Source organism: Podarcis vaucheri, assembly GCF_965113315.1.
Source record: "Podarcis vaucheri genome assembly, chromosome: 15".
NCBI classification, from domain to species: domain Eukaryota; kingdom Metazoa; phylum Chordata; class Lepidosauria; order Squamata; family Lacertidae; genus Podarcis; species Podarcis vaucheri.
Genome location: NC_138753.1, coordinates 13725598 through 13740959, shown reverse-complemented (window position 1 = coordinate 13740959; position 15362 = coordinate 13725598). Strand labels below are relative to the sequence as shown.

At 48.3% G+C, this 15362-nt stretch overlaps 1 protein-coding gene across 2 annotated transcripts in view; it reads left to right on the top strand.

Annotated features, from left to right (window-relative positions):
- The window catches only part of ZZEF1 (zinc finger ZZ-type and EF-hand domain containing 1), a 70698-nt gene extending 55669 nt beyond the window's left edge, over positions 1–15029 (top strand). Inside the window, exons 47-55 of one of the 2 annotated variants that reach the window (XM_082201332.1) lie at positions 833–968; positions 1465–1842; positions 2316–2459; positions 3968–4136; positions 5856–5954; positions 7402–7567; positions 9266–9416; positions 10045–10116; positions 11979–15029. In XM_082201332.1, coding sequence (XP_082057458.1) covers positions 833–968; positions 1465–1842; positions 2316–2459; positions 3968–4136; positions 5856–5954; positions 7402–7567; positions 9266–9416; positions 10045–10116; positions 11979–12053 — 1390 coding nt within the window. In that variant the 3' untranslated portion in view covers positions 12054–15029. The remainder of the gene's footprint in view (positions 1–832; positions 969–1464; positions 1843–2315; positions 2460–3967; positions 4137–5855; positions 5955–7401; positions 7568–9265; positions 9417–10044; positions 10117–11978) is intronic. The other variant, XM_082201333.1, reaches the window with a different exon arrangement.
- Positions 15030–15362: the final 333 nt, after the last annotated feature.

The window sequence follows — 15362 nt, the reverse complement described above, 5'->3', positions numbered from 1 at the left end:
CAAGACGAATGCCTCGCAATACAAAAAACTCGCTAGACGAAAGTTTTTTCCGTTCGCGATTTGCCTCGCAAGACGAATTTCCCCTATGGGCTTGCTTCGCAAGACGAAAACGTCTCGCGACTTTTTTCTTTGACTAAAAACAAAGACATGTTTTGTTTATAAAGTTAATTTATTTTCCCTTAAATTTTTGAACTGCTCTTTACAGTATGTGTGACTTTAAAGAGCAGTTAATAAACTGTTGTTGTACCAAATTTGGCTTTGTTTGGACTTTTTTTGACCATAGGAACGCATTAATTGATTTTCAATGCATTCCTATGGGATTTCGTGCTTCGCAAGACGAAAAATTCGCTAGACGACAAAAATTGCGGAACGAATTAATTTCGTCTTGCGGGGCACCACTGTACCTTGTTTGTAGATGATCTTGAGACAGTGGTTTAGAAGGCGATTAATAAATTAAGTAGAATAATGATAATCCTGACCATTGGTCATGTTGGTAGCTGGGAGTTGGAGTCCATCATCATTTAGCGGGCAGCCTGTAGGCTTTCCCTGCGCTGTATACTCCTTCCCCTTGGAGAGCAGCTAAGTGGTAGGTTGGCTTCTTGCTGTCAGCCAACTCAGCTCTCCACGCCATTTGCATCTTGCAAATTAGAGCTGGGAGGCATTAAATACTTAACTGCTTTGCAATCAGCGTATTCAAGATTTCAGCAAACAAGAGCCTTCCTGGGGAAGTAGCATCGGGAATGTAAATGGAGAAGGCTTTTCATGCAAAGATCCTGTTTTTTATTTACGTTTCTGGAATTTGACTGCAAAATGCTTGGGTGTGCCCTTAAAGGTTTGACGGTGACGTAGTGACAACGGATGAGAGGATCCGGACATTGGCTCAGAAATGGCAGCCCAGCAAGTGCTTGCGGTCAGAGGAGCAGATTTCCAAAGCGCTCGATACGGACATGATTATTGTGCCATGTCTGGTGAGTCTTCCACGTACTTCAGTGTACTAGGAGCACCTAACGTAATGCACATAAAGTAAAACATTTGGAAGTATTCAGGTGGGCAAATAGCAATGAATCCATCATGTTCAAACTGCAGAATCCCAAGAATTGCGAGTATACAGAAGAAGGAAGAAGCAATACATAAATATTCAGTTTAGAAAGGTTCATAATGTCGACACCAAGAGTCACACGAGTCCCCAGTGGCAAATGAGTGTGGCTGATTCGGTGAAGTGTAGCGGTTAGACTAGGACACGGGAAGCCTCAATTTAAACCCCCCACTCAGCCAGGATGCTCATTTGGGCTAAGACCTGCTGTCCCTCATCCTCAGCTGCCTCACAGTAATGTAAGTTTCTAGTCCATGGTAGCTATGGAAAACAGCTGCCCCAAAATATGTGGGCTGCATCTGCCTAGAAAAGCCCCAGCGTGGTAAGTGGTGTTGGATTTTGAAGTGAAATATAACCCCGAATCTCTGCAGCCTGCTCCTGTTTTACAGTCCAAGCCTGCCCCCTGCAACAAGGCCACAGAAGAATCCAACCCCATCACCCAGAAGCTCATCACCAACACGGAAAGCGACCTCCAGCTCAGCTACGCCAAGCAACGTCGCACCAAGAGCTCCGTCCTCCTGCACAAGGAGCTGGACTCCAGGAGCAAGAAGGCCGTGCGCGGCTACCTCTACCGGGTCAACGATGCCACCGCCGTCCTTTACGCGAGGCACGCCCTTGCTTTGCTGTTGGCCAAGTGGCCCGACGACGTGGCGATCAGCGAGGAGATGCTGGAGCTCAGCGGTCCGGCTCACATGACGTACATCCTGGATATGCTTTTGCAGCTGGAGGAGAAACAGCTGTGCGAGAAGGTAGCAGTTTTTTCTGAGAGAGAAAAACACACACACACACCCCTACCTCCCCGGCATATTGAAAGATTGTGACTTTGGAAAGGGCGCTTTAAAACCTGCCAGAGAATACATTCAATCAACTAAAGTCCCTGCCCCACAAGCTTACACCCATGACACACAATGGAAAAGGGACAGGGAGGGAAATCAAGCTAAGGAACCAGTTCTTAAAGGGCTGTTCTCATATTGACCAGCTGGTGGGAGGTGCCTGATGGAGCTGGTCTTTTAAGCAAAGCTGGTGGAATGAGTCTTTTGCTCCCCATTTCCCACAGAGGCAGCTTGAGGGAATGGCTGCCCCCAGGTGCCAGTTGAGGGGAGAAGTCTGCTGGGGCTGGCCTGTCTCAGCAGAGCTGATGGAGTGATGATGGTACCAACTGTGCTGCATTTGCAAACCCGCCTTCGCCTTCTGAAGCCGGTTTAACTTGTGCTCTCTGCAGATTCTCCTGAAAGTGCTCCGCGGCTGCAACGAAAGCATGTTGGCGACGATGGCGTTGACGGCCTGCCAGTTCATGGAGGAGCCTGGGATGGCCGTCCAAGTGCGGGAGTCCAAGCACCCCTATAACAACAACACAAATTTTGAGGTACTCCCCCCAGCAGTCTGACATCACCTGTGTGAAATTACGGTGACGGCCCACCAAGAGCAGAGACGTGGGCAGGAGAGAGAAAATGGCCTTAATGGCTTTACTTACGAAGGCAGATTTCCAAGTAGGGCAGACACAGGGAACCTTTTTTCAGTTCTCTTCTGGGCAAACTTCTGGGCAGGGTGGGGCTACATGCCAGTGGTGGGCGTGGCCAGAGGCAAGAGTGGGCAGGGCAGCAAATGCCAGCTAGTGACTAGATGCCCTCACACAACCCTCTCTGCCTCCACCCTTGCAAGCGAGAGACATCATCCGAGTACGAGGACACATTCCATCCAGGCAAAAACCCTTAAGATGAGCAACACAGTCTTGGCTTTAGTTTCCCCATGTGCAAAACCTACCTTCTGAGGTGGGTTGGATGACTGAGATGATTTATGTGTAGGTGGAAACGAGATATGCCTGGAGGGTGGCATATGCACTGCAGTTTCTAAGGGAATTTTGCAAGTGGGTGTAACAACCTGTGGCTCCTTTGTGGGAGGTGGGAAGGAGCCACAACGGGGCAGCTCCGGGAGGCAGAAGAGGTTTTTGTTGAATGGAAACTGCCACCCCCTCTTTGGGCAAAGTGTGCTCCTACTAGCTATCAGCTGAGAGGTGGGTCTGAGTGTGCTCCAGCGAAGAAACCAGGAGCCCACCTTAACCTCTCGATTGCTCCTTTGAAGCCTTCCCCTTATCCACACTGCACCTGACATTGTGGAGCAGGAGGTATGACTTCCCCAGAATGGCCCAGCGGGCCAAATGAGGAGGCCCAAGTTTGCCCCACAGGCTACAGGAACCTCCCACCCCTGGAGCCCACCCTTTTTCTCCCCGTGAGTCACTCTTACCTGTCTCAGCTCTCTTAATAATGCACCACGGAGACCTCCAGAGGAGTGAATCATGCCTGGGCAGAACAAGCAGAGTCCTCTTTAGAACATGGGTCGTTCTGGTGCATCTTAGCCGTGGGATGATTCAGCCACCCTCAGCGCAGAAATCCATATGGAGGAGAAGCTGGAGGAGTGAATTGTTCTGAAGAGCTGCAGAGAGCAGCCACCTCTTAGCGTTCCAGGCTCATCGGAGCCTTTCATTTTTAGCTTGTTTGCTGCGAGAACTAAACTAAGCTGGTTCTCACTTCCCAGCCTGCAGATTCAGGATATGAAACTTGAATCCATAGAATAGCATCTCCCTTTCGGTGTTTACCTTTCAACCAAGGTTCTTCTGTGCCCTCGGGTTTGTCACTCCAAACACCCATCCTGGCTGCCATTCTAATTTTGAGTCAGCCAGCGTTCCCTCTTGTTGGATTCCTTCCCGTTTTTGTTTACAGCGGTGGTTAGGAACCTTTCCCTCTCACCTGGGGCAGCTTTCTGGGGCCCTCGCCTCCAGTGATGGGCTATGGCCCCAATTCCTCACATGCGCTCAGCTGTCTTTGTGGTGCTCATTGGTCCTCTGTTAAGCTTGGCACCTGCTCTCTCCCACAGGATAAGGTTCACATCCCTGGTGCTATATACCTCTCCGTCAAGTTTGATTCTCAGTGTAACACGGAAGAGGGCTGTGATGAGCTAGTTGTAGCCAGCAGCTGTGACTTCATCCACGATCGCCACACCTTCAGCGGGCCTCCGCACAAGTGGACAGACTTCGAGCTTCCAGGTAAAGTTTTGCAGCATTGTTGAAGGGAGGGAGACCATTAGATAAGCTAGCAAACATAGCGCTGACACTCTCTGGTGATACTTAGATGCCAGAAACATTGATGCAGCTTAAGAAGCAAAAGTCGTCTAGGTACTAAATGAAACTGGGCATACGTGAACCGTGACGCTCAGATGAAGGGGCTCCTTCCACAGAGCGGGAGCAAGTCTCTCTACAGCATAGTTTGAGACACTGGCAGGAGCATCTTTTTCTCCGGTTGGCAAATATTGTCAGTGGCCACCATATACTATAAAAAAGAGAGTTGGTTCTTGTCACCTCCCTACACAGTCTGTTCCACTGCATTAACTTCTATGGCAGCATCAGACCCCACACTTCCCCCTCCCCAACCGTCCACTGTGAATGCAGAACAGACTCTCCAGTGGCGAGACATCTCTAATTTTGGCGCTGCCAGAAGAAAAAGAACTAGCCTTACTGGTCACTTGTTGGGTGTCTTCAGGGAATGGGGCCAGCAAGTGGGTTCAGCGATGTTATTTGAGAGACTATAGCTGAAACCTCCTCAAGGATGTATATTTTTATATACAATTTTATATTTTTGTTTTGTTTTGTTTTGTTTCCTGCTCTTCGCTCCAAGAGTATGTTACGACATCAAAACAACATTAATAACAGTTTGTTTATTATTTATTTGTTTCTTTATTATTTAATAAAGGTAAAATAACAAACAAACAAACAAATATACAGTTGAGGTGTATATTTTTAGGGCCCACCATATTTGGATTGGAGTGCCAAGTCATTCAAATACCTGAAAGGCTGCCTCCTTCCCTACAGACCCTCTCGGGTGCTCTTGGTAGTTCCTCTGGCCTCATTGTTGCCTCCAGCTGTGGAGGTAGAGCATAGCCATCATGGCTAGCAACCATCAATAGCCCTCTTCTCCTCCATGAATGTGTCCCATCCTCTTTTAAAGCCATCCAAATTGGTGGCCATCACTTCCTCCTGCTGAAGTGAGTTCCACAGTTTAACATTCTTCCTTTCCCCTTTCTGAAGTGGGCTCAGTTTTGACCTAATTTCTTCTCCCCACCATCCCTTAGCTCTCATGTGTTTCGTTCTTTTAGCTTGGCAGAGAACAAAAAACACCATATGTCTTCTCCTGCGCTGTGAGTCATCGCTTCCTTAGCATTGTCGGGGAGAGGTTTATTAATGTAGAGAGAGTTCCATAAAATCCTGCCTTTGTTCAGAACATGTTGCCTGTCAAAAATATTTTTAAAAGATGCAGAAAACATGGCAACGTATTAGCAATTTGCTAATAGCAGACGTTTCAGCATCTGGGATCAGAATCCTGTTTTGTCTTGCAAATTACCTTTGAAAAAACAAACCGCTCCTCAGGGCAGAAATTTTTGAGCAATTTCCTTTGCAGCGCTGAATTCTGAAAAGTCGAGATGGTTTTAGGGCTGTGTTTGAGGTGTGTTCAGGAGACAGTACTTGCTCAGTTAAAAAACCCTTTAGGCCATGACATTTTTCTTATTCTAACTTTTTTTGAAAAATGAGATGATACTGCTCCATGTAACACACAGGATACTGCCAGGAATCCGAAAAACAGTGAAACACAGACATGCAGTGTGGCCTGATCCTCAACACTGCCCCTGCCCCTTTGCTTATAGTGTGCGTTTTGAGCGAGATTGTCTGTGTCCCTGCTTAAGAGAATGCTTTCCTTCGCTTTTGTAACAGGGGATACCCTCTACTATCGATTCACCACGGACATGAGCAACACAGAATGGGGTTATAAGTTTACAGTGACGGCAGGTCACCTGGGGAGGTTCCAGACAGGTAAGTGCTTTTCAGAGCCACGAGTCAAAGATCGTTGTAGTCTCGCTTTCCTTGGGATCTTGAGGAGCAAAGCCTCTTTTTTCTTAAGATAACACTGAGCAGTGGAAGAGAGGGGGCAATAACCCAAGAAGATGTTAACACAGCATGGGTGTCTCTTCTGTGCAGAGCGCAAAAGGTGTTTGAAATAAAACATTACGATTCATGCAAACAGGAGCATTCATTGATAAGAACCTAAGAAGAGCGTGCTGGGTCAGGCTAGTGGCCCACCTTGCCCAGCCTCCTCTTCTTGCACCAGCCAGTCAGATGCCTCAATGGGAAACCCAGAAGCAGGACCCGAGCGCGTTCTCCCCTCCTGCGGTTTCCTGCAACCGGTATTCAGAAGCTGTGGAGGCAGAGCATAGACGTCATAGCTAGTAGGCAGCAGTAGCCTTCTCTGCCATGAATTCCATAAGAGTTCACTGTCCTATGTGCCACCTGGGGCAAAAACTTGAGGGAGGGCAGTTTACAATACCTTAACTCAGGACTGGGAAACCTATGGCCCTCCTGATGTTCCTGGGTTCAAGCTGCCATTAGTCCCAACCAGCATGGCTAACGGTCAGGGAGGATGATGGGTCCAGCATCATCCGGAAGCTACACATTCCCCCTTGTTGCCCTTAATAAATCAACTGTTATTTACTAGCTGCCTTTGCTTATTGGTCTGCTCTTTTGATTTCCGCCTTTTTAATTGTTGGTTGGTTTTACATCGTTCTAGGCACGGGCGTGGTTGAAAACATTGAGGCCAGTCTTTGCTTACCTGGCTTGTTCCAGATGTTTTTGGGATACAGCTCCCATCAGCGCCCAGCTTCGGACAGCCAAGCTGGCTAGGACTGATGGGAGTTGTAGCCCAAAACATCTGGAGAGAAGGCTGGTTTAGACAAATAAGTACCTGCGTCAGGGTTAAGAGTAAGAAGTTTCTTCTATTACGGGACAAGTGATACAACCTGTTCTGAGGCTAGCTTTGCTAAATATGTTTATAGAGGACTTTCTGTTTCAGGAACTACTAAAGCTTTTCCATATCTGCAGCTAGAAATCTCTTGACGCAATACTGTATTGGGAAGCAGCTACTAACTCTAGCGACACAGTGGGGTTGGGCTATGGGACATAGCTCTTGCAGAAAAACGTAGGAAGCGCTAAGAAACACAAAGACCTAAAAAAAAAACCCCAAAACCCCCCACCTGATTTTGAAACTGTAAGGTCCATGTTTATTCAGTTCACTGGTCTCCTCGTTCTCCGTGGCTCGCTTCAGGACAGTCTGTTAAGACAAGAGACTAAAAGGCACCTTCTCTAAACAACTGTACGACCTGCTTAGCATTTAACTGTGTCATTTACACTGAGGAGAAGGAACACGTCTTACCGGAGAAGCAGAATGGCACTACGGAGTATCCAATGTACGTATTTTGAATTCCAGGCTTCGAGATCCTGAAGCAGATGCTGTCGGAGGAAAGGGTCATCCCCCACATCCCATTGGCCAAAATCTGGGAGTGGCAGGTGGGCGTGGCCTGCAGGCAAACTGGCCACCAGCGACTGAAGGCCATCCACCTGCTCCTTAGGATAGTCCAGTGCTGCAGCGAAAGGTATGCCTGCCAGTCTCAGGTTTGCTTTTTCCCACTAAGCTTCCAGTCCTCATGAAAAGCAAAAAATAAAATAAAAACATAATTCCCCCCCCCATCCCCACCACAAAGATAGCAGTGTTTTCGTGTCTCGTGATTCCTTTTGAAATATTATTTCATGATTCCGAAGGCTGCTCTTTTAATCTGAGATCTGCTTCCCCTGCCTGTGCAGAAAGATGGGCTTGGCCAGTGATAAAGGCAAAAGAAATGTCATTCGAAACGGGTTTGAGCCACAAATGGCTGTGTTGGTGCTCCTTCTCTCCCTAAGCTCTGGCCCATTCGCCACCGAACTTGGTCGTTGGAGGCCTGGTCTACCCACTGTGTTCAGGAAATCTAATACTGTGCAAGGAAGTGGTGGGATGTGGTTCATCATGCAAATGCCTCTGCTTTTAAAATCAGTGGCCAGAAGAGTCATTCTGTAAGCCAGATAATACTGGGATATATTCAAGGTCCTCATACAAAGCACCTGCTTTTATTTGCTTATTTAGAGCACTTGTTTCCGCCGCACTTCAGCCAGAAAAGCTCCCAGGGTGGCTTACATGCGATCAATGCAGTCCCTGCCCTGCAGGCCCACGGTCTAAAAAATACAAATAAATTCCTTCCCAGCTCTCCCACCTGAACTAAGACAGGATGCAACTTACAAATCTAGCTCAGTGCCATCTACCTGTCGCCCGGCAGATGCTCACCAAGGTTTTTCTCAGTCCTGCTGAATCCTTTAATTCGCAGCTGGTCAACTTGTGGCCCAGGAACAGTTTAGTGCCTTCCCAACTTCATTTTATGTGACCTCCTGAAGCTGCCCCAGCCTTCCACCTCGTCAGACTTCCTCCCTCACTGTCTAATTACTCCCCTTTCCCACCTCTGGACTGTGTATTGTGTGTATTGCACCGAAGTCAGAAAGGAATTGCTCTCATTAGTTTTCTAGAACATTACTTCTGACTCAACCTGCTTAGGGAACTCAGATCAGAGGTGCCCATGTTGAAAATTGGAAGTAGAGCAGCCTTTGTTTTGGGTTAATCTCCGGCTCTGCCCACCACCAGCTTACGTTATACCATGGAGAACTGGTTTCAAATCCATACTCAGCCATAAAATATACTGGGTGACCTTGTGCCAGTTTCTACCTAACCTATCCCACAGAGTTGTTCTGAATGTTACACCTGGGGTGGGGGTGGGAACATGAAACTACGTACCCTCCCCTGAGCTCCTTGGTAGAAAGGCAAAATAAAACAAAATAAAAATACATGAATATATTCCAATCAGGAGCTTGAGAAATCAGCACACCTAGGGAAGGTGGTAGCTCCTCTTTAAACTATGGAACTCCCTCCCACAGGAGGCAGCGATGGCCACTCACTTGGATGGATTTAAAGACAATTTCATGGCTGCCAATGGCTGTTAGCTATGATGTTTCTGCTCTGCCTCCACAGCTGCAGGCAGCAGTGCTTCTGAATACCAGCTGCTGGAAACCACGGGGCCTCTTGTTTTCAAATCCCACAGGCCGCTGTGAGAGCCGGATGCTGGAGTAGATGGGCCGCTGACCTGATCCAGCAGGCACTTACCTTAGATAGTTAGAAAGTGAAGAGGGCTTTTGCAATCAGACTGGGACTGAGGACAGCTGTTCTTCAGAGTGGCAGCCCTTTTGTGTTAACTCAAACCTCTTTCTTTCAGGGACTGTGACCTCACTCTGCTGAAGCCGCTCTGGCACCTCTTCAGCCGCATGGAGAACAGCATGCGCCACGATGTGACCAAGTCGGGGATCCTCCTGCCGCTGCACCGGGCGCTGACCGAGCTTTTCTTTGTCACCGAGAGCAGAGTTGCCGTAAGCACTTCTGTCTTCTCCCTTGTGCTGGGAACAGCTGCTGAGTCATCGGATTAGACCAATGATGGCCAAACTTGGCCCTCCAGCTGTTGGGACTACAACTCCCATCATCCCTGACCACTGGTCCTGTTAGCTAGGGATGATGGGAGTTGTAGTCCCAAAACAGCTGGAGGGCCAAGTTTGGCCATCACTGGATTAGACTGTTCTTCCTCCTTTCTCTTCCTCCCTCCCCTCCCCTTTTGTTTTACTTAAGAATAACCAGGGCTTTATCAGGTACAGATCGCGATCAGACTGAAATTAGTCATGCTCTTTTCCCACCAGTTGTAATGGAACGATGACTTTGCTTGCAGGGGGCTCCTGTTTTAACGCTGTTCTCAAAGCGTGTTTGAAAAGGGCACTCTGGTCCTGTTGAAGCATTTTGCAATTCAGGATCAGTTTGTAGTCCCTCCCTCCCCTCCCCCCCCCCAATGTACCTTTGAAATGAAGTTACAAAACTTGTTCTGTATGTTGGGATCCATGGGTGAGTTTGTTTATTTCCCTCATGCAATGCCATTATGAAAACACACTCACTGCAAAAGCTTGTTCCTGGATTTTGCTCCTAGCTCTCATTCACACTCTCTGCTTTTAGGAACTTGGATCTCTGCAGGATTACTTGCTTGCCTTAAATACGGAAGACCATCTCCACCGCTGTACAGCGCAGGTAAAACCTCCAGGAGCCCCTCCTGTCCCCAAACTTCTTCTTCAGCAGAGGCTGCTTTTGAGACGGGTTTGCCTTAATTGCTGTGCCCCGGAGACTCTTGAGACAAAAGAGCAAAGCTTTGCGTTTGGGCAAGGGAGAGACATTCCACTGGGAGACAGAAAGTATTAGGAATGGGGAGGGGTGAAGCTCTTGGGAGCCTTTTAATTGGGCATCGTCCTCATAAGACACAGGAGGCTCTTGTCTCCTCTGAGATAATTCACATTATTTTACCAAAAGAAGACAAATTTAGAAACTGAAAAGTCAGGTGCACCATGAGAATAAAGAGTTGGACACGTGATGTGACTTCTAAATCTGAAGTAGATTTAGTTTGGGTCCGACTGGTGTCTGGACAGGGGTCGGGGTGGGGCTGTTCTGCCAGATGACGTTGGGCTCCCAACTCCCATCAGCCCCAGCTGGCATGGCCACAGTGGGCCCTGGAGGTAATGGGAGTTGTAGGCCAGCAACATCTGCAGGGTCCCCCTGTCCCTGATACAAGTGGAAGCCTGTTGGGATGTGTCCATCTGGTCCAGCATCTGGTTTCCTGTGGTTCCCAGAATCCTCTGGGAGGTTCATAAAAAGGGCACAAAGTCAATCTCCTTTTCTTCTTGTTTGCCTCACTCTCCCACCTGCTATTTTGGGGGTATAATCCCCAAACCCTCTGCTTCCATTTAGCTTGAGGTGTGCATTACATCAGTATTTTGTGCCCTGTGCCCAGATGAAACATATGACGGTCCTCTCTAGGCAACACTGCTGCCCCTTCGTCAACAAAGTTATGACTTCCCAGGCAAAAATCCTTTTGCTTAGAACAGTGCCATGAAATTGGAGAGAGGCGGGGTAGGGAAGCGCTCTCTCTCCCACTGTCCTCGCAAGACTACAGTGGTACCTCGGGTTACAGACGCTTTGGGTTACAGATGCTTCAGGTTACAGATTCTGCTAACCCAGAAATAGTACCTCAGGTTAAGAACTTTACCTCAGGATGAGGACAGAAATTGCACGCCAGTGAGAGGCCCCATTAGCTAAAGTGGTACCTCAGGTTAAAAACAGTTTCAGGTTAAGAACGGACCTCCAGAACGAATTAAGTTCTTAACCCGAGGTACCACTGTATTTTGCGTGCTTGGCGATTCCCTTGAGCTTTGCACCTGCCATTGCCCTTGAGGCCCTGTGGTTGGTGGTGGGCACAGGCAGAGTGCCCCTGTGCTGCTCGCAAAGCAGAAAAGCGCTATTCAAGCAGAATAGGGACTGCTTCTGAATACCAGTTGCCAGAAGCCACAGGTTAGGAGAGTGCTGCTCTTGTGCTGCGGTCCCGATTGCAAGCTTCCCATTGGGGCATCTGGTTGGCCACTGTGAGAACAGGATGCTGGACTAGATGGCCCATTGGTCTGAACCAGCAAGGCTTTTCTTACGCTCTTAGGATCATAAAGCAGTAGAATTGGATGGGGACTCCAAGGATCCTGCAATGCAGGAATCACAGGTAAAGAATCCCTGACAGGTGGCCATCCAACCTCTGCTTAAAACTCTCCAATGAGGGAGAGTCTACTGTCTTCTGGGGGAGCCCACTCCGTTGTCATACCATTAGAAAGTTCTTCCTAATGTTTAGTTAGAATCTCCTTTATTGTATTTGAATCCGTTGATTCAGATCCTGCCTTCCGGAGCAGCAAAAGGCAAGCTGGCTCCATCTTCCATGTAAACAGCCCTTCAGGTATCTGAAAACGGCTCTCATATCGTATTCCAGTCTCCTCTTCTCCGGAGAAATCTCCTTGAATGGTAATATGCTGAACCTCAGCAAGCCTTGATGCTCAACTCTCCCTTTCTTTCCCAAACAGGCCCTGAAAAACATTGCTGCTCTTAGCCTTGCCATTAACTACCCCAACAAATCGACGAGCCCCTGGAACGTTTAACCACAGGCTCTTTTCCGGCTCGGAGCAGGGATGGTCCTTGCCCGTAGGAACCGTGGGGGCGAGCGTCCTTCGCCCGGTGCGGGTACCAGAGAAAGGAAAAGGGGGTCCCTTCTGCTTCCGTTTATGTGCACTCCGCGGGCAGCCAGCCAGTCAGTCAACTTTCCGCCCCGATGTAGATTCTGTAAAAGCAAAAAGCGCACTTCCAAGGAAAAAAGGGGCACACTCTCTCTCTGGAGCACCTTTGCGCGTCACCTCGAGTTATGTATGCACTTCTATTGTAGCATGTCTGTGGAACAGTATTTACTTTCTCTGAATTTCGGAAGAATGATATGGGGGGAGCAAGAGGGAACGAAGACCTCCCCCAAAGGAAGAGATGCCAGGCCTTCTTCTGGCTACCACCCCACCCTCTTGCCATCTCCCACCACCACCACTTGCCCCTCCTTATATAAGCTGAACAAGGAACTGAAATGGACTGGTCGAAGCATCATTTCAAACTCAAAAGCGGGTCTGGTCCATGATAACTGGATTGGCCAAGGAAGCAATGGAGGAATCTGGAAGTACAGCGAGGCTGAAAGAATCCTCTAGGCTGCTGCTTTGGGGTTTTTTTCCCCTCCTCTCTGAAAAGCTGGCTGCAACCCCAGCCGAGGGAAGAGGAGGAGGAGGAATCTGGAGGAGACCCTTGGTGAGAGACGGCGACACTCCTGCTTTTCCACTAGATGCTCTCATGCTGCTGGCAGCCACGGCTTCTTGCCTGTGACGTAGAAGTTGTGGCCTGGATGTTGTCCCGGTTGCTCTGCGAGGAGCCATGATTAAAGGGACAGGCGCTTCTTCCAAGATGGCATCTGGAAGGGGGACGGAGGCAGGCGGTGGGGATTCTCTTCCCCTCCACTCTGAATGCTGGCAGTGCAGGATGGGTCCAGCTCTTGAGCGATGAGCGAATCAACCCGTCTGGCTTCACACAGCAATAACCACACAGTTCCTCCCGAATGTGGAATGCGCAGGGAAAACCTTTTGGGTGAAATAAATGGGCTTTAATCTCTTGTCCTGGGAGGGGGAGCCAGGGTGAAGGAGTTGCTTCTCCCCTCCAAGGGCAAACTTGCATGAAAGGCAAGGTGCTTGTGTGTGGCAGGAAGAAAAGGGTGTTGCACATTTGCCCCCAAGTCGCTAGCTTTATTTTAAAAATTTTCTTTGCCCTCTGCCATGCTGGCGAGAGACCTCCTCTGCTTCGATGTCTCTTTCTGGAGTCTCTGAGGAACAGTGCAGCTGAGTGAGCAGGAACAGCAAGGTAGCCGGCCCTGTTTGTCAAGGAGACACTCTGCCCAAAAAGCTTTGCCTCTCCCCAAGGGCAGAGCGCGCACCACGGGGAAAAAACTCATGCTGTAGTTTTCGTGACAGTATTTTACGGCGGCGGCAGGTTTCTCCTTGACTTCATTGAGTGAAAGGAAGGTGATTGCGGCAGTGGCTGGAGAGGCAATGAGAAGGATTGTTCTGGGACGAGGCTGGAGGAATGTGGCTTGGAACCTTGCTGGCTTGAGAGGCTGCAAAAGATGGTGCTTGGGCAGGACACGCTCCCTGAGAATGGGAAGACACAGCTGCAGGAAGTCTTCCCTTCGACAGTGGGAGCTCTGCTTCGGGGTCCTCCAGGTGTTTTTTGACTACAACTCCCATCATCCTGGACCATCCACCTTGCTGGGTTGGGGCCGAGTCCAACAATATGTGTTGGGCCACAGCTTTCTCCCATTCCAGGGTGGATCTTTGCTCAAAGCGCATTATTTCTCATGTACACAACCCACAATATCAGGGTTGGGGTTTTTGTTTTGTTTTAGGAAAGGTGACTCTTTGGGAAGCTGTTCCCCCCCAACTGTGTGTTGTCTTGCTAAGCATATCAGGGGTGCGACAGGGTCAGCTACCGCAAAATGGCAGGGATCTTGTGGAGCGCACCCTGGCTGCATCCAAAGAGATTCACAGGGATCACTTTTCGTGAAACGATTTTGACCTCTGAGGATGTCAGTTGCAGGAGGAGCAACTTGTTGGAAAGGTACTGGGACTCGTCAGAGACACAATGGCTGGAATCTCCGCTCCTTTTTTCTTTTTCATTCTCTCTCCCCCTGCTCCCTTTCAACAACATCCCCCCCCCCCAAAAAAAGACCCATTCTGCAGAGTCATGGTATGTACAAAAGACTTCTCACTGTCTCTGTCATGGCTGCTGTCCTCACTTCCATTTCTGATTGGCTGATAGGTTTCCATGTGGCCTATAAAAAGCAAATGGATTGGATGGGACTGGCCCCTGTGCAGTCCTTGTTCCCCACATCCAGTGAGGGGGTTTTGAGCCAGTAATGAGCACCTTGCATTTCACCCCCACTTCTTTCTGGAACTTCCTAATCCAGTGACGAAGATGACTTCTGCCATTGCCTTACGTTGGCTGCTCTTCACATTTTTCTGCCCCACACCTCAAAAATTAAAATAAAATAAAATTAAAGATATTTATGAGCTTCCTTTTTACTAGAACAGCAGTGTGAAGAGGCAGGTTATGAATTGAACTAAAGTATTTTAACACCCCAGTTCCTCAGAAATCCATAGGAAAATGCAAAATCCCAGATTTGAATGAGGGAGGGGGAAGAGAATAAATTGTGCCTATAACAATTATTGTGTGTGTCGAATTGCATCTTGTTACGAAACCACCGACATTCAAACATAGCTCGCTCTCTCTCTCTCTCTTTTTCTTTGACATAAACATTTGAAATGGGTGGTTGTTAATTTTCCTTTGCTTTGTTTTATTTTGGCGTCATGAAATCTAATCACTTATGGAGGGGGGCCTCTCCGTTTTTGGTTTAACATTATTAAAAGCAACCCCTTAGATTTATTCTTGTTTGGTTTAATGTGTATTTTAAGGAAAAGAAGATATAGATGCAGTGGATATATGCAAATGGAGAGATATATTGTAAAAAAAATCTATTAAAAATGGAAGTACAAGGATATGCCTGTTTATGTGTGTGGTTATTTTGCTGGGGGTGGAGCCATAGTTAATGCTGTTCTGCAAAGTTGGCAGTTTGGATTTTGGAGCTTTGATTGCAACTTCTGCAGAGACTGGGGTGGGTGTGTGGGTGTGTGGAGAGCACAGAAATCACATAGTATTATAGGATGTGATGGGACACCAAGGGTCACCTAGCCCAACCCTCCTGCTGCAGCTAAGGAATCCCTGACAGTTGATCACCCAACCTCTGTTTAAACACCTCCAACGAAGGAGAGAGCTCGGCACCTTCTTAGGTCATCCCTTCCACTGTCAAACAGCTTTTAGCGCCAGAAAGT